This window comes from Triturus cristatus, chromosome 3_1 (genome assembly GCF_964204655.1).
Source record: "Triturus cristatus chromosome 3_1, aTriCri1.1, whole genome shotgun sequence".
Lineage (NCBI taxonomy): Eukaryota > Metazoa > Chordata > Amphibia > Caudata > Salamandridae > Triturus > Triturus cristatus.
The window spans coordinates 158,433,390-158,452,417 of NC_140583.1; the positions used below are offsets into that span (position 1 = coordinate 158,433,390).

The 19,028-nt window shown below is 43.4% G+C and overlaps 1 protein-coding gene across 1 annotated transcript in view; it reads right to left on the bottom strand.

Moving 5' to 3' along the window:
- Positions 1 to 1,902: 1,902 nt before the first annotated feature.
- Positions 1,903 to 19,028, bottom strand: part of SVIP (small VCP interacting protein) — a 41,483-nt gene continuing 24,357 nt past the window's right edge. Inside the window, exons 3-4 of the mRNA XM_085643622.1 lie at positions 16,007 to 16,120; positions 1,903 to 2,736 (exon numbers count right to left, since the gene is read on the bottom strand). Coding sequence (XP_085499748.1) covers positions 2,722 to 2,736; positions 16,007 to 16,120 — 129 coding nt within the window. The 3' untranslated portion in view covers positions 1,903 to 2,721. The remainder of the gene's footprint in view (positions 2,737 to 16,006; positions 16,121 to 19,028) is intronic.

The window sequence follows — 19,028 nt, forward strand, 5'->3', positions numbered from 1 at the left end:
GCATCTCCGCAGGTTGACGACTTCTGAGAAGAATGGTAGCAATGGATCCCCATGTTTGCTGGGTTCCTGTCGTATTGTGATGTGTGTTATAGTATAATTGGCATCTTCCAATGTGTGACCTGCTGTAGCATTGTTGGCTTGCTCTACCTGGAATGGTGATGGTGGTAGGGCTAGAGGAGGAGCAGTGAAGGCAGCTGCCAGGAGACCTTCTGAGATTGCACAGATGTGGATGGAGGCTCGCTTGCTATTAATATAGAACACTTTCTACCTAGATCTCCTCCTGGATATATCTACATCACTACTCTCATTTCACAGTTCCCTCTTGATCCACTCTACTCCATGGGAGATCTTCTCCAGTCCCAAGACCCTCTACAGTCCTAGACTCCAGTCCAGCGTTAGGCGCCTTCCCAGTACGGTCTCCTTGGCCATGAGCAGCTGTGGTATGAATAATAAGCTAAGACCTATCCACAATCCCTCTGGAACCTCAGGCAGCCTTCCCAACATTGTGCTACGGGCCATCGCGGGGACACGCGGGGACAGGATACCTGGGATAGATTGGTCTTCGAGTCCTTCCTGCCAGAAGTCTTGGGTTTTGGGGTACTGCCACATGATCACATGGAGGCTGCTGATCTACTGGGGTTACATTCCAGCCGAGCTCCACATCTTTCCACGACTTCAGAGGGGTCTCAGCTCGAGTCGGTGAAAAGAGAAAGGGGCAGTCATCGAGATGCTCGTCCATCTACGGGAGTGGTACCCTGGCCGTGTTATGTATTATCCTCACTGAGTCCACGTCACCCATCTCTATCGCCAAATCATTTTCCTATGCATCCGGGAACTTCTGCCAGCACGTGCTGTCCCCGGCCCTCGGGATCAGACGTCTGTCCGAGTCTGAGGACTGAAGAAGCTTTTCGAGAGTAGAAAGGGTCAGGGCGCCCCCTCTCGGACTATGCGCCACAGCGCCCATTGCCATCATGGTCTCTGCAACTCTTTGTTCGTCAGTGCCCATTTACAAATACACTGTGCATTTTCCCAGCAGCTTAATTCATATTTATAAAATGAATAAAATCTGGGCGCATGTACTCAAAGAAACAAACAAATAAAAACAAAATTACACTTACCATTTCCAAATATCTTTTGTTCAAAAACGCATTGACAACATCAGGTCTCATCCAAATTCAGGGTATGCGAGGGTTATCAGAGTCAAAAACGTCATCGCTGCATATTACATTTCACACAACTCACTTCCAAGGATAACTGCATCTCTCATCCAAATGTTAAGTGAACTTCGCATCGAAAAGACTGCCAGCGGATAGTGGTGCAGCGCTTTATTTCAATTAAATTGACTCAGGCACCCGCGATTAAGACCACAGAAATGCATCACACTACTTGAGGCTGTACTACAATACTTGTTGAGGTGGATGGTGTAATACAATACTTTCTGCAGCTGTAGCATCTGATTCAGACTACAACAGAGTGGCTTTCCTTTTAGTTTTAAGTAAACTGTACTGTTTCATAAAACATTGCAAACACTTGAACACAGTTACATGTAGCTTATCGTTATAACAGAACTACATTGTTGCACCAAAGATCAAATAAAGAACATTGTTGATGTTGAAACAGGCACATTTTTGCTTTCACAATAGTGGAACTGTGACTACAGACACAGGACAAGATTTACACTAATCATAGAATTAAAAACACGAGTACGTTTAAGATTATAAGAGAAAAAAAGGCAAATAAAAAATCCTTCATAACAGTGCCCGTCCTATTGCAATTATGTGAAAGGAGTGCTTGTGAAGACTGAAGTTTTGGCGACAAGTAATAGTCACTTCTGCAGGAAAGCATACTCATGCAGTGTAATACTGCCCTCTTGTGGCAAAGAATGAGAACTCATCAACCGTGTGCGAGCATCAGCACCACATTTATTCTTGGTCTGTGAAAAATAAGCCTCACTTCTACGATACACTCTATACTGTCCACCGTGGCAATTTAAGAGCATGTTACATGTAATATTACCAAAAGTAGTAAAAAAGTACTAAACGGTTAAGTCTTTGCTAAAAATCCATAAACAAAATTGGCAAACCACAACACCATGCAGACTGCAGCATTTTACTGCAGGTCCTTGGCATTTTAAAGGCACTCGCCTACCAGTGTATACCTCTACAAGAAAACCAGAACCGCGCCTCAAATATGTAAACATACAAGTAATTAATCACAAGCAGCACAAACTTGTTGCGGCATCAACAAAACTCATAACTGTTTTAAATAGAAGCACACCTGTAGATAATTTTGTTCACATTACAAAAGAATGATTTTGTTTTCAGCAAAATATGCAATTTTTAAATATATTATATATATATAGATACCTATATATAGAGAGATATATCTATATATATATATATACATACATAAATTAATTCACCTAGATAACTGCACAAAATGGAACATGGACCTATTCCCGCCGTGCGGGTATCGATGCTGGAGCTTGCCACTTCCAGGTAGGTAAGCACGGGTTCCTCCTGAACGCTCGTGGCTTCACAGCACATAGTTGCTACAATCACCCATCTGTTGTAGTCGCAATGGCAAAGCACCTAAGAGCACGACACGAGCCACAGGCAGGGAGAGGCGTCAATCTGCTGCAGCAGAACTGGCATGTTGCGTAGACCATATCCAATATTCGTCTATTCCAGTGCGACTGACGTGTACATAGGACGTGCTGCGTTATCCCACTTGCCACTGAAAGAAAGTGAAACATATTTACTGGCAAGCGCCAAACGGAGAAGCAAAACGTGCATTTTTCATTTGTTGGGTGCTACTGAGCAGTCAAGGGCTAATGGTGAACTCACAAATGGGCCACGGATACACCGGAAAATAATACCTATATTTCCAGGCCTTCTTTGATGCTGCTAACGGAGTGTCTAATACAGTAATACTGTCCATCCCATTCGCCACCTCATCATTAATTAAATGTCAGATTTCCTTTGCAATAGTTTGTCAGTTTGGCTCAGAAAAAAATTAGTTCAGTCCTCCTTGGTACAGCCACTTCATAGGGGGTGGCGACAGCATTGTGCACAGCAGTCACATCCTATTCAAGTGCCAGTGACAACTGCTCCAACCACTCTAGCCCAAGATTGCCCTTCAGCATATGCAGGGCACACCTCAACTCCCTTTGTGTGAGTGTCTGGAGTGAATGCACAAACCAACCCTGTCAGTCTAGAACCACACAGTGAATCCAAAGCAGGCAGAAAGAATGGTTAATCAAAAAAAAATGCACACTGCCATTTTCAAACAAACCATTAAAAATCACCTTTACTAAAACAGGTGTTATTAAATTCTGAGCTCAGAGAACCTGAACTCCATTTCTCTATCTTGTCCCAATTGAAAGTTACACTTGTAAAATGTTACAAGGCAGCTCCAATGATCAGCCTTTCAATAGTGAAAATACAATGCATAGTATTTCACTATCAGGACATGTAAACCACACCAGCACATATCCTACCTTTCCATGGGGCTACCTTACGGGTGGCTATATGTAATAAAAGGGATGGGTTAGGCCTGGCAAGTGGGTGCACTTGCCAGGTTGACATGGCAGTTAAAAACCCTGCTGGCAGACACTGCAGTGCCAGGACTGAGACACATTTGAAGGCTACTGGTGGGTGGCACAAGAAGTGATGCAGACCCACTAGTAGCATTTGATTTACATGCCCTGGGCACACACAGTGCACTTTACTAGGGACTTACCAATAAATCAAATATACCAATCCTGGAGAACTAACCATAATACAACTTGCAGAAGGAGCACTTGCATTTTAGCATTGCACATAATAGCAGTGAAAAAGTGCACAGAGACTCTAAACCAGCAAAAAAGAAGTCCAGCATAGTATCAAAAACAGGAGGTCAGAAAGCAAAAAGACTGGGGAAACACGCCAAAAGATGCCAGGTCTAACAACATCACACCAGTGTCTCTTCTAATTGCATCTATTAGTGGTTCTTCTGGGTCCTGCCATCGGCTTGTCTGCCACCATTTTAGATTGGGCTGTGGTTAGCATGGAATCTGACATGTTGGATCAGTATGTGTTGTATGTTATACATCCTTAATATTATCGGATCTTCTATGTTATGACATCCTAAAACTAACTTTTTAAATTATCATCATCAAACCACTGTGCTGAGTACTGGGTACTGTTTTGTCACTGCAGTTAACGTGTGCTGTTCCACAGCGGTGTAGCATATCAGAATCTGGACACTGTGTGTGATTCTGTCAACTTGCTCTAATCCTTCCATGGTTAGAATTGTTCTTCATAAGTACTGATCAATTTTACATCCGCTTACAGGTAAGGTGAGTTGGGTATTGGCTCGGATACCACTGAACTGTGTTAGTTTAAGTACCAACTCCTGAGTTGTTTTTTTTTTTAACCGGGTGGACCCATTAAAATGGGGGATGTGGAAAATGTTTTTACTCGCCATGCCTGTGCTTGTGGTACGTCACTGAGTAAAGAAGGTAAGACGTTCATTACTGTTGCATTATTTAGAACCAGAGGGTCAAGAGATAATTGAACACTTATCAGCCTTTTAAAAATGTTGACTTGAATGAAGAAGAGATTTGTTTAAAGAAATTGGACCTACATGGTATAACCATAGATTCCCACTGTTCTTGAAGGGTATCATTTTGACAAAACAATGTAAAGAACAGGGGGAAAAAGTAGGAGAGTATATCACTGCTTTGAGGAAGTTGGGATCAAATAGCAACTTTGGTGCCTATCGTAAAGAAAGATTGCTAGATCAATTTATGTTAGGTTGCAATTTGGAGAAAGCAAGGATGTGTTTTTGGATAAAGATGAAGTGCTAATATTTGCCAAAATCTGTGAGCATAGTCAAGCGTGTGTGGAGGAGATAAAAAAGGGTGTGCTGTAAGTAATGGAAATGAGGAAGAAATGTAAAGTAACAATAAAGGGCAATTTGTTCAATCAAAAGGGGGAAAAGAAAGAAAGAGAATAAAAAGTCTCAAGGTACATGTTTTAGGTGTGGTGAATATGGTAATTTGGCCAATAACGAGTGTTGTGTAAGTAGTAGTTTGCAAAAGAAAATTTGTGAGGTAACGTGAGATGATGGAAAGGATTGTGAAGAAATAGTATTACAGGTGATGGGGGTTGGAGCAGGAGGTCCTTTTGAGGCAGTTCAAATGGAGAAGGTTTTTGTGTGCATGTTTGACTCTGGAGTGAAGATAAAATTAATTCCCACAGAAGTATACGAAAAGAAATTAAAAAGGCAAGGTCCCTCTCTTTAAACCAAATATTTGTCCTAAAAGGTATGGAGATGAATCTATCAAGTTGTTGGGATATTTTACAGGGTCAACTCATTTCAAAGGAGGTATACAGTAGGCAAAATCTATGTTTCTGTGAAAGGTGATTAACTCATTTGGTTCCATCAAGAGGACCTAATGGTCTTTCCAGATCTCAATAAAAATCCAGCAGAACAATTACAGTGCATGAAACAAATCAACCAGCGTGCCATGAGTAGGCCAGAATATGAGAAAGAATCTGCGGAGGTCTTTCAAGATGTAGTGGGGTGTCTTAAAGGATATATTCATAAGATCATACTAAATAAAGAGGAAGTGCCTATGGTGAGCAAAGTCAGACAGGTTCCTTTTATGGTTAAGGACAAAATTCCACAGGAACTGGAGAAACTAAAAAGATGTGGCATAATTGAAGAAGCTGAAGCAACTGAATAGCTTGGCCTAGTTGTAATGACATGCAAAGCCAATCAGTAAGCAAGATTGTGTGCGCGGATTAACGTGAATTCAACAAAAGTGTTCGGGTAGATCATTATCCACTAACAAACATGAGATGTTGGCTATGTTGAAAGGAGTAAAATGTTTCTCATCCTTATGCCTCACCTCATACCATCAAGTGATTGTTGCATAATGATTCTCAAGACTTGACAGCATTTGTCACAACTTTTGTGACTTTTACATTTTTTTAAATGACCTTTGGGCTGATTTCTACTGCATCTGTGTTTCAAGGAGTGATAGAAATTATACTGAAAGATTTGGATGGAATAAAAATCTATCAAGATGAATTCCATCAAGATGAAATCTATCAAGAAAATGTGTTAGTCTAAGGATGTGATGTGTGTGAACACAATAGATGTGTGTGTGATGTGTTTCTGAGATTGAAGGTAGTGGATTTACATTAAAGGCAAAGAAATGCAGATTTAATCTTGTGAGATTAACTACTGGGGTCACAAAATCCACTCATTAGGTATTGAGCCAAGATGAGAGTTGGTCGCTTATACATGCTTTGTGTCATTCTTGTTAGAGCCCTGAAAGGTTGTACCTTTGGGGAACGAAACGCGTTGGAGGTTAATATGAAGCAATTTTGGAATAAAAGAAGAATTTGAAAAATTAACAACAGACTTTATGTATTGTGTTCGGTGCACCTCCTATTGCTAAAAGTACTTTGGGAATCTGTAACCAGTAACACCAAAAGGTGACAGGTGCTGGAGATTTGTGGACGATCAGCCTGATACGGTAGCAGAGATATAGTGATAGTGCTAGCCACTTAAGTCCATCACCTTGTTTTGATTTTCTTCGACATGGGAACCTTTGCCCACCCAACAACTCTAGGAACTGTCTGGACTACTATGAACCTCCCCACCGTTAGTTGGGGAGTGGGGGGGGACCTGAACCACTCCCTCCAGGATTACTCCCAAGTACCATACAGGCCCTCTGGTACTCACACAGAGGTCTGCCTGCTTTGCAAGTTCCCTGGATCAGAGAACTTACCCTCCAACAGGTGTTGGTGTAGCCCTAGGAGGACAACAAGGGAACATGTGCTCTCTTATAATCAGATTGTACATCCTCCAAAAGAATTTACTCTGCTACCCTTCACCCATCCTTCTAGTACTTTGCAGAAATCGTCCATAAATTCCTCTCAAGACTGGTGATACAGTTTCCCACTGCCCCTGAACCTAAACCTATACTCTTCAGGAGTGAATCCATACACCTAGCAATCAGGGCTTCCTTCTTGAGGATGTACCTCTGCCTGTCTCACCCTTCTAGGACCAGTAGGGCATCCTTCCCATCACCAGGAATAAGTGTCCCCAGGCCAATTCCCCAATCCTCCTCTGGGATCCTGTGCAGTGTCAAAGCCCTCTCATACTTCTGCAGTCACTGGTGTATGTCATCCCCCTCCTTGGAGCTAGGCACCAAGACTGTGGGCGGTGTTCCTAACACTAGACTCACAATTGCTGCCACTACTGGACTCCACTTGCAACACTGGTGAGTACCGAACTCAAAACTATGCTCATGTGCCAACTTTTCTTCAAGAGCTAGTTTCTCTTTGGTGAAGGCCCTCTCAGCCTCCATCATCCTCTCCTGAGCAGAACCATTAGTTGGACCCCATAAGTGAATGAGCAACTTTATGTGTGCAAAGAAAGGAAGGCCTTGCAGAAGAAGACAGCATTGAGAAGGATAGTGGTGTGCATTAAGGAGACAAATGGGAGGTGGCACTATTTCTGGCACTACACCCAGCAAGTGACTCCCTATCTATGGTGTCATCTCTGCCTACCAGCGTCCATGCCCAGTCATTTTCTCCCTCCTACTCAGTTTCTTTAGTAACACTACCCTCTAGGGGGTCTGGGTCTGAATCTTCTAGGGGGTTCCACGGGGGTATAGGATTCTTAAGAATACCAAAGGGTCCTCCCCCTCCTCAGAGTTCTCCCCAGAACTACCACCCTCCTGGTCCTCTGTTTATACTTCTCCCCAGATTGCCTCCTAAAATGCATACAGGACTTCCTGTAGATCCTGCCTTGTGGAACTTTTAAATGCAAGCAGCCTCTTCTGCATGCGGAACTCTTTCAGCTCACTCCTAGTGCAGTATGCCATAAGACTGAGATAAAGGATTTACACATTCATTCTGCTAAGGTAATACTGGTGCAAACAGCAAGCGTAACAACAAGATTCCCGGGTGTAAGAGCCTAGGCAAGAGTAAGCAATAATAAAGACCAATAAGAGATTCAGGAGAAAAAAAAAACATATAATGGTCTAAGAGCAGAGTTTGTTGTGCATAATGAGTCACTCTGGTATCACGTAAAAGCAAGCTTTATCCTCACGCTGATGACCAATGTTAGAAATGGGTTTCTGGTTGGCTGAGGTAAGCACCTAAGCCAGGCAGAACCCACCAATCTAGTCAGGGCAGGTAAGTCACACACCAAAGATAACCTGTGCTCACTCCATTGGAAGTTTGGCACAGAGCAGTCAGGCTTATCCCTAGAGGCAATGTATAACACGTTTGTGCAACACAGCCGCACTAGTAACGCAATGAATACACCACAAAAGAGACTATACACAGGGTTACATAAAAACATCCATCATATTTTGTACATAGAACATAGACTGAAAAGACATGAATCATGAACGCTGTGCATATTCTGCAAATACTGAAATAGTACTAGTTATCCTGGCAAGGCAATACTGAAAACGACATGCGTTATACTCCCAGTCTTCACATTACAAATACTACGATCACGACCTTAGGAATGTAATCAGCACTTTTCAAGATAAGCACGTTGCCCACAATAAGGTCAGAATGTTAGAAATGCAGTAAGCACCTTTTCAGATAGGCACGTAAAGCACAATGAGGTGAAGACGCTAGGCATCCAATAAATACTTTTTCAGATATGCATAAGGTCAAAAGGTTAGCCATGTGCTATGTAAACAAGGGGCTCAGAGCAACAGTGCCCCTATTCGATCCTTTACGGTATTTTTGAGCAGGAAACCCCGCCGTGTCTTCCTGAATGTGTAGAGTGATCGGGACCTCCGTCGAAAATTTTCTCCTGGTTACATGGCAGAAAGGGCCCCCCCCCCCCCCAGGTATGTCAACATGGATGGGGAGGAGTCCACAGTGATCCACGGGGAGACCCTGCTTGGTCCTACCCACATGTAAAGAAATCGAAGGCCCATGCAGATACCAATGAAGCGGGTAGTGTAGCTGTTAAATACCATCAGGGCAAGGTTTAGTTAGTTATAGTGCCCTCGGGACAGGGGATGCCAAGGACTCGTACCGGTCCACACAGCAGGCCCCACTGAACCCCATACATACAGCCAGGCATCAATGACAAACCCATTGCGGTATGGGGACACAGTCCGCTATCAGTGGGGGCTTCACTGGATTTGAGGCAGCCTGGGACACCCACGCTGGATTGACGGCTGTTTCATCTTCTAAGCCTCCCTGGCCTTGCGGGAAAACAGGAAGCAGGCGTCGAGCCGGTGCAGTGCCACATGATGGGGTAGTCTCACTTGGCTTTGAGGCCACCCAGGGACTCCTACTAGGGAATACAGTGGGGGTGGTTTCTTCGCTCGCCGTCTTTCCCTTGTGTTGCGGTGCCATCGCACATGCAATATGTTACAAAGTCATCCGGTGCCCTGGGCACCCCCCCAACTTTTTGCTGAATGGTACTGGTGGTAACTGACTTTGACTGACCCTGGCCTCTGCCTAACCAGGCCCAGGGCCAGTGCTATGCTGAAAGAGACACATTTAGAATACAGCGAAAACACCTACATACACTAGGGTGCACTAAGGGTTAGGGTACCCCTGTGGTTGGCATGACCTACCTTATCAGACCCTATTAAATATTAGGGCAGGGGATTAAAACTACCTAGAAGTCCCTAGCCCACAATAGGACATGACAGTTTGGAGGACAGCAGCTTTTCTGCACTTCCATGTGTGGACTGCTGAGGCATGGGGTCCGCTTAAATGGAGCCCTGGGTGGCAGGACTGCTTTTAATCAGTAAATTGTGCTCAAACTTGACTTTGGAGTTTGCAGCACTTAAAAATGGATAACCTACAATGTTGTGGCATATTAGGAACCCCCTGGGTCTCCCCTAGGTGTCCGAGGGGTGTGGGTCACGTAGTTATAAGATAGACCCTTATAAACTGAGTTTTAAATGCCCTGGGTTAAGGGGACATTTCACATTTCACTCCCCACACTGTGATAAAGTGCTGCCCAAATTCGACTTTGATGCTAGGAGCCCTGTGGAGGGAGGATCTGCAATATTTCTACAGATTCAGAACCCCTAAAGTATCCCCTAGTTGTCCCATGGGGTGGGGGTCCTGTAGATATAAGACAGGTACTTATAAAAACATGTTTTTGTAAGTCCTGGTGCTGGAAAAATGGCCCAAGTCATTTTTCCCATTGCAAATCGCCTGCTACATAGGTTTACATGGTAAGAAGTTATTAACTAATAACTCTTAATAGGAGAGGGCTAGAAGTACCATTCAAAGACTTTCCCAAATGGTATAAACTTAAGAATATGATATGGTTGAATTTCTCCTAAAGTGTACATACAAAAGGCTAAAAGACTTTTCTGTTTGTAAGTTCAGATTCAGCCTTCCAGTGGTCTGTCCTGATTCGTCAGAGTTAAGGGGATTAGCCAAGCTGCCTTGAAGAGGTGATAAAGAGCCCCCGGGGTTAACCAGCTCTGCTGGGAGGGCAGTGTGGTGCTACACTGGAATGCCAGAGCAGGGGGAGGAGTTGTAAACCATGGTCTTCAAAGAGAAGAGAAGGCCTAAATGTCATTTACAAACCTAAACTTTTCACCTCAGCGAGAGCTAGGCTTATGGAAGGAATGCACAGATGCAAGGGGGAGTGTTTATGGAAAGTAAGATCTCCTAGGGGTGTGTTTAGGCAGCTCTTACTTCCCTGCTGGAAAATCGGCCATTATGAATTTGGAGGATCTGGGACAAAATGATGCCACACTCTACAGGACATGGTCATATTCTTGGGGAGTTGCCCTGCTCCCATTGGTCAGCAGTGACATCCTGCTTGATCCAGAGAGTTTGGAATAAGTATCTGAGAGGGGCAGAGCCTCTCAGAGCTGCTGTTTGAAACTTAAGGAAGCAAGACTATGTCATGCTGAGAAGTTGGGGTGCAAAATCCTAAGGCCTGCCCTCTGAAGACTGCACCAGCTGAAAACTACAGCCCTGTGGATTACCTTGCTGCAAAAGAACTAAAGTGTGGACCCTGCAAGCTACAGGTTAACAGAGCTCACCTGGAACATCACCACCAAGGATCCTCAACCTGGAGAACACCAGTGGATTTGTAATGGTTTTGTCCAAGTGGATTGTGGGAACTCAACTTTCAAGGACCATCTTGGAGCTTCCAGACCCTTGGGGTGAGTTTGAGACAATTTAGGACTCCTTGAGGAACTTCAGGAAGAAGTTCAAGAAGTTAGGAGAACTTTAGAGCAACTTTGAAAGCTCCATAGAGGGACCGACTCAACCTGGCCAGCCAAGCCGCCTGCCTTCAACCGCGAGCCGGCCAAGCCATCCAGGTTTGGCCCGCTGAAAGCTCCGTAGGTCCCATTTCCAGAGTTTGACCGGGAGTGGGAGAAATCCAAGGCCGGCGAACCCTTACCGAATCCGGCCTGGGGAGGAGCATCGAGGAACCCCGCGAGAAAAAGCTCCGTAAAAGTTTCTAAGTCTGAACGAAGAAAAGGTGTCCAGGAGCAACCGCGAAAGCCAAGCCGCCTGCCTTCAACCACGTGTTGGCCTGGATCCTGGGTTTGCTCTGCTGGACGCTCCGGAGGTCGGACTTCCATAAGTTTGACCGGGAGCTCATCGCTGGGCAATACGGTGAACCCTCACCAAATCCGGACTGGCTGAGAGCTTCGAGGGACCCTGGGAAGAAAAGCTCCAGAAACGTTTCTAAGTCCAAAGGTAAAAACTGAGACCGGGGCCTACCGCGAGTGGTAGCCGCCCAGGGCTCCATCGCGGTCGGCCTGAAACTTTGACTTTAAACCAGTCTATCGCGACCAGATATCCCAATAAGGCGCTATATGTTTCTAAGTGCTATATAATGCTAAATCAACACACACACACACACAGCAGAGGCGGACTGAAATGGCCAGGTCAGTAAATACTAACTTTCTAAAAGTAGTATTTACAAACACAGGATATTAAAATAAACTTTACTAAAAGAAGTGTTTTATTATTCTGAGTTCAGGTGTACTAAACATGGCTTTCTACCATGCTCTATGAGTCCACTGGGATTACAGCGTGTAGTAATTCCAGCAGCCCATTCTGGCCTATGGAGAGCAGGTAGCCTTCAATAGTGAAAAACGAAAATGGCTGTAATTCACTATTAGAACATGCCACACACACCAGGGCATGTCCTACCTTATGCCTACAATGCACCCTGCCCTTGGGCCTACCAGAGGGGTGACTAATATGTAGTTAAGGGAAGGTTTAGGGACTGGCAAGTGGGTGCACTTGCGCAGTCAGCGCGACAGTACCAGACTGCACGCAGGTTCTGCAGTGGCAGATCCTAGACTCATTTTACTAGGCCGCTTCTGTGGGTGGCACAACCAGTGCTGCAAGGTATTTGTATTTACAAGCCCTGGCACTCCTGGTGCACTTTACTAGGGGCTGACAGTAAACCAAATGAACCAATCATGGACACCAATCAATGTATACACTTTTCAAAGGGAGCACTTGCACTGCGGCACTGATTAGCAGTGGCACAGTGCCCTGAGCAGCTAACACCAACAAAACACAATGAGGCACATCAGCAAAAAGTGGAAGGGAAACTCACGCCAAGGTGCCAGGTCTAACATTGACGGGGAGCTCATCGCTGGGCAATACGGTGAACCCTCACCAAATCCGGACTGGCTGAGAGCTTCGAGGGAACCTGGGAAGAAAAGCTCCAGAAAAGTTTCTAAGTCCAAAGGTAAAAACTGAGACCGGGGCCTACCGCGAGTGGTAGCCGCCCAGGGCTCCATCGCGGTCGGCCTGAAACTTTGACTTTAAACCAGTCTATCGCGACCAGATATCCCAATAAGGCGCTATATGTTTCTAAGTGCTATAAAATGCTAAATCTTTGAAAATTCAAATCTCCGGTTCCCTACATTGGATTTTTGTCGTTTTAATGTCATTTTAAAGATAAAAATATTTCCTATTTCTATAAATTGGTGTTGGATTTTTATTATGTGTTGTGTCTCAATTATTTACAGAATTGGTGTTTTTAAATGCTTTACATACCTGTCTTTGAAGTTAAGCCTGTCTGCTCGCAGCCACATTCCAAGGGTTGAGCATGGGAATAATTTTCCAAGACCTATGCTGAGTCCTATCATGTGTTAGTGGCCTTATTGCCAGTGGCAGACCTACATTTGCCCCTCCCAATAATTCACTTTCCAACACAAAGCAATTGTTTTTGGGCAGCAGAAAGCGCTGCTGTATCTGGAAGGCTCGGGGACCCACACAGCAGGTGATGCCCTGCAGACAGCACGTCCTGTGGCCAAACACAATGTTGGCTATCACACAGTGGCAGGAGGGGCTGCAGGGAAAATACATCACTAACTTCTTGAACAGATCAATGAAAGCTGAAGCGCTCACCATGCGCTAGATTTCAAGAGACAATCCCACCAGCATGGGGACTCAGAGAGCAGCGGTCCTCCAGCCAGCCCTTGGAGAACACTAGGCGTGGGGCACAGAGGGGGATAGTAATTAGCAGGCCAGGACATAGGGCAGATAGTCCTGATGGAGGTTCCTCCTGGTAAACAGAAGTCCTCTGGCAAACCGGAATCGGGGAGTAGTTGGCAGCAGGGCAATATTTAAAAAGCAATCCAGTGAGTATTTTAGGCCACCAAGGAATTAGTAGGCAGCAGGGCAAGAACAAAAGAGCAGTCCAGATGAGTCTTTTGTGCAACACAGCAATCCCTCTGACAGAAGTTCTGCCCCAGTTTCAAAAGTGCTCTAAAACCATGGGGTCAGAGCCCCTGTACTTTTACCCTGGTGTCCTGCTTCTATAAGGTGGGAGAAGTTTTTACCGTCTGTGAAGTTCCTGGGTTTTCCACCTCCCCTGCCTTGGCTACAGATATCAGTAGGATTTAAATTAGCCCTTTGTCTGAGGCCATGACAACGCCTATACAAATGTAAGATTGACCCGCCTCTCTCTCTCCTAGCCCAAGAAGACTATCTGTTTTCAGATGTCACTCTTGTTGCACCCAGCCCTTCCTGTGTTGTTGCTGTCTCGACAGTAGGCACAAAGTGTAGCTGTCAACCAGTCCCAGATGTGGATTGGAGTCAGGCTGCAAAGCCCATGGAGTTATGAGGACAGAGGAATGCTCACTCTCTAGAAGTGGCATTTCTAAAGTAGTAATAAAACATCCACCTACATCAGTAAGCATTATAATTCACTACCATTCTAAACATACCAAACATGGCAGCACTACTCCTTTCAGATCAGGAATTATCACTTAAACATATATAAGGGGATTCACAATGCTAGGTTATGAGAGGATTAGACCTCACAGTAGTGAGAAACAAAATAGGCTATTTGTCACTACCAGTACGCCACACAATTAAGGCACATGTCTTATCTTTTACCTACACAGCACACAGTCCATAGGGCTACCAAAAGCCTACCTTAGGGGTGACCTATATGTAGACAAAGTTGAGTTTAAGGCTTGGCAAGTAGTTTTAAATGCCAAATCATGGTGGCAGTAAACTGTGCATGCAGACACTGAAGTGGCAGGCTTGAGACAAGTTTAAAAGGCTATTTCTGTGGGTGGTGCAAACAGTGCTGCAGGTCCACTAGTAGCATTTAATTTACAGGTTAAATAAATATGCCAAAAAAGTATAAACCAATCCTACCATGTGTTTATGGAGAGAGCACATGCACATTAGCACTGATTAGCAGAGGTAAAGTGCACAGAGTCCTAAAGCCAACAAACAGTAGTTCAGAAAAATAGGGAGGAAGAAGGCAAACATTTTGGGGATAACCCTGCATAAATGGCCAGGTCTAACATCTTAACTTAATCTTAGTGCCCAATGCTACAGTTTTTGCTTTACTCTTACTATAATTCTGCAGACGATTAAACAATGTCTTATTGGGTTTTATCAACTTTAGACATTAGCAGTTGTAGCAGGATAAGAACAAAACCTAAACGGGTAGCATTCTTCAGATACATTTTAGTTTCAGTACATGAAAGAAACCAAGGTTCAGTACCTGCAAGTAACATGATGTCATTTTCAATGGTGACCATAAATATGATCTGTTATTTGTGCATAGTTTACAGCATTGCATTAATTAAAATATCAATACTGGCAGGGATCCCTACACCTTCCAGACAGTTACTCTGAAGGCTGGAGTGTATGCTTAAGGGGCATCTAGTTTCCTACACCAACTCGGTATTTGTTCTTGGAAAAAAATAAAAAAAACATTGGTTCAGACACAGAGGCAGCTTTCTCCCTGTGCGGAGGAGTTATTTATGGATTTCTTCTACTGGGAAGACCATGCCTGGCATGGCAGCCGAAGGCACGGAAATATAGTGATTGTAGCAATATCACAAATAGGGTGGGTGTCAGACACTTTGGCCTAATGGGCTTGTGGAGGACGAGCCATCAGGTTAAAGGTTAACACAGGCGTAGCCTCTGTAATTCCCCTTGTGACTGATATGTTCTTAATTGCAGTAGCATATACAATTCTCATTGGATATTTAGGTCCCATGTATAACCAAAAACATCAAAATATTTTTTTTCAATATTCATGTGTTGAATGTTCCTGTACACTAACAGACACACAAAAACCTTTAAACTTGTACACAACCTACAGATGGAAGAGGCCAGAGTTTTCACTTGACAGAGTGAAGAGGGGTATGTATGCTGGATACAGAATGTGGCACAGCCACTATGTACACAGGGACAGAAAGGCTTCTGTGCTATCCATTACCTCCCTTTCCCTGCACCACAGTCGAACTGACACTTGATTATGTAATCAGGCACACTGGATTTATCAGAAAATTATTGTTTGATGTTCCATTTTAAAGTATCACAAGTTGCTTCTGATGCATTCTTCCTATTGATTAGCCTAACTTTTTATCCATGAACTTATGTCTGGGGTTACATAAAAAAAAAACTGAAAATTATCTTGACAACGATACAGCAAAAGGCTTTGTGAATATTACAAAGTTAGCATGCAACATTTGCACGTCAATCACTCCACCTACCCGAAGTCCTCCACCCGCTGGTGGAACAGAATTGGCAGACTGCTTCTCCATTTCCTCCTGCCTTTTCTTTTTCTGTTCCACAGACTGTGGGTTCTTAATCCCACGTGCATTTGCCTACAAAGTACAATATCAGTTATCGCGTAGTTGACATAGAAACAATACAACATATAAAAATAAAAATTGAATAACAAAATCTGGACACAACCATGAGCATAGCTTAATAAGGATGAAATAGAATCGCACTAAAATGACCAAATAACAGCTAGTACAGTTTAATGGAAGGACATTCTCTACTTTCTATTACAACAGTCTTTATGACATACTATGGTTAAACAAAACTGTCCGCTATTAAATTAAGTTACAAGGAATGAGTAAGTTTCTTTGAATATGACATAACTAAAAAAACAAGTCTTTTTTAAATATGCAAAAAGAAACATAATTTAGTATTTGAATGTGCAGAAAACGTAATTTCCTTGTCTGATTTAAATGAACAAAGCAGGTTAGTATGGTCTGTTGTAGTGCTAGAATAGTGTTTGTTTAGTAGAACACATGACACAAGTAGAGAAGTTGATAGAGTCCTGATCTTTAATATATTTAATGAAACACACCAAATGTCTCTCCATGTTATGTAACTATTTAGGAAATTGCTCCTAGTCATCCTATAGAGAGCTTCCTATTAAATGACAGAAGCATGAATTGTCTTATCCTACAGTATTGTGCAATATTCCTGGTCTTTCTTCATTTTAACACAATATTTAATTTAATTTCTCAATAAATTGTCTTTGACATACTAGTATGACATAGGTTCGCTAGATGCGGGACTCGTTGAAATTATCAGAATATTGCACGCTGACAATAAAATGTCAAAACTGAACGATTTGATCTGGGCCATATATAGGGCTCTGTTCTGCACCAACACTCTTAGTATACTCCTAAGCAACCACTTTAGACGTGAGATCATGGCAAGGTCACTAATCTCCCTGTACCAGTCCGACTTAATGCTAATGATGAGGTCTTAAATGCATGTGGCTGTAAATGCTTTGACATCCTTCAAACAATGTTGCCTAATAAAATAACCAAGCATAAATCCTCTAAAATGAAAGGTGATGGGAAAATATCACTAACTAATTTCCACAAGTACCAATACAAGTAGAGAATGTTGTTAGCTCACATTAGTTGGGTCTCAATTACAAACGCTCCAGAGAAAATTATTGTACCATTACTTTTCAAAAAATTATATAGTAACGCCTCCCATACATCAAGCACTTTGTTTCTCCAGTCAAAGTGAGTGTGATTGCTTTGCATATTGTTTGAGGCGTCGTTTCAACGTAAAAATATTTTTAAACAAGAACAGGTCAGTCTACATTCAAGTGCACATTCTGTGTCTGTTGCATTTCCTAGAATTAACCACCAGCGAGCTGATAAACAAGTCCATTGTTCATCTAGGTTAAAACCATATACTCAGCAGTAAATTGCCCTTTTGCAGTGTCATTTGCTAGAACAATCTAAAACTGCTGTAGATGTAACCTTGTGATGGAGTTTGGAATCGATGTACTTTGTTTTGCAGAAAATAAGAGTGCAATATTATCTTCTTTATCAGACTAAATTTCTTGGTTAATTTGGTAGTTGTAATCATTGACATGAAATGAGTTGAGAAACTTGAATGTCTCCCAAATCTAATATTTATATGTTACTACCAAAATTAAGGCACATTTAATAGCCTTACTATAAACTCTCTTTGTACCATTTGTTGAGAGCAATCTACTGATTTAGCATTATAGATCATCCAACTCTCCTCTTTTTTCTTGTGTAGATATTTTAGACGTTGCAGGTAATGCTTCAGAATAAATTTTTCTCTCACTTTCCAAATTCATTCCTATGGCACTGTCTTGCTTATTTGGTTTATGTGGTTTTACTATGCGATACATTAGTTTTCTTGAAACATTCTAATCTGTTTAGTAGGTTATCACATCCTTTGAATTAATGATTCAGATTTAATCAAGCAACCCATGGCGTTTCAAAAATAAGGCATTACTACGCAGTGACCTAGGGCAACATTATCAATGTGCTACCTTAGACCGTTTCGCGACACTGGAGGCCCAAGATGCTACTAAGCTCTTGTTGGCAATCCAATCAGGCTCCCCTCTAAATCCATGCCCAGCATCAGTGGCTAAACTCGTCCCGACTACTATTGGGGCGGCCCTTGCCCCAGTTTTTAATACCATCTTTAAGTCGGGTCTGTTTTCCAAGGCCTGGAAAAAAGCTCCAATCTAGACCCATCTCCGGCCATCCGCTGCCAGCCAAGATGATTGAAAATGAAATTAACTCTCAACTAAGATCCTTCCTTAAGACTAATGGCCTACTAGATCCAACACAATTTGGCTTCCGTGCTGAACACAGCACTGAGCTGGCTCTGATTAAAGCAACTGAAGAAATCAGAGAGGCATTTGATCAGGGAGGAGCTGCAATTTTGATTATGCTGGACCTCTCGGCGGCCTTCGACACGGTCCACCATGAAGTATTGCTGGACCGGTAAGTCGAAAGGGGGGTTCTAGACAAGGCCCATGCCCTCTGAAAATCTTTTCTCACAGATAGAACCCAAACAGTAGACATGGGCAAAGATCGTTCGAGGCCTTTCTCCTTGCCCTGTGGGGTTCCACAGGGGTCGGCGCTTAGCCCTACACTATTCAATATATATGTGTCCCCACTGGCAGTCCTTATACGATCATTTGGGCTCCAGCTGACCTCCTATGCTGATGACACACAAATAGTGTTGTCAATACAGAAGGGCAAAGAGGCTGAGACAGGTCGCGACTGTCACAACTGCATGCAGGCCATCGCAAGCTGGATGTCAGCAAACTGCCTCAAGCTAAATGCAGAGGAAACGGAGGTGATCATCTTCGGTAATTCCTCGAACCTTTGGTCACCCGATTGGTGGCCTGAAATATTGGGCCCGCCCCCAGTACCTACCGCTAAGGTGAAGAACTTGGGGGTGATCGTGGACTCTAAACTATCCTTTGGG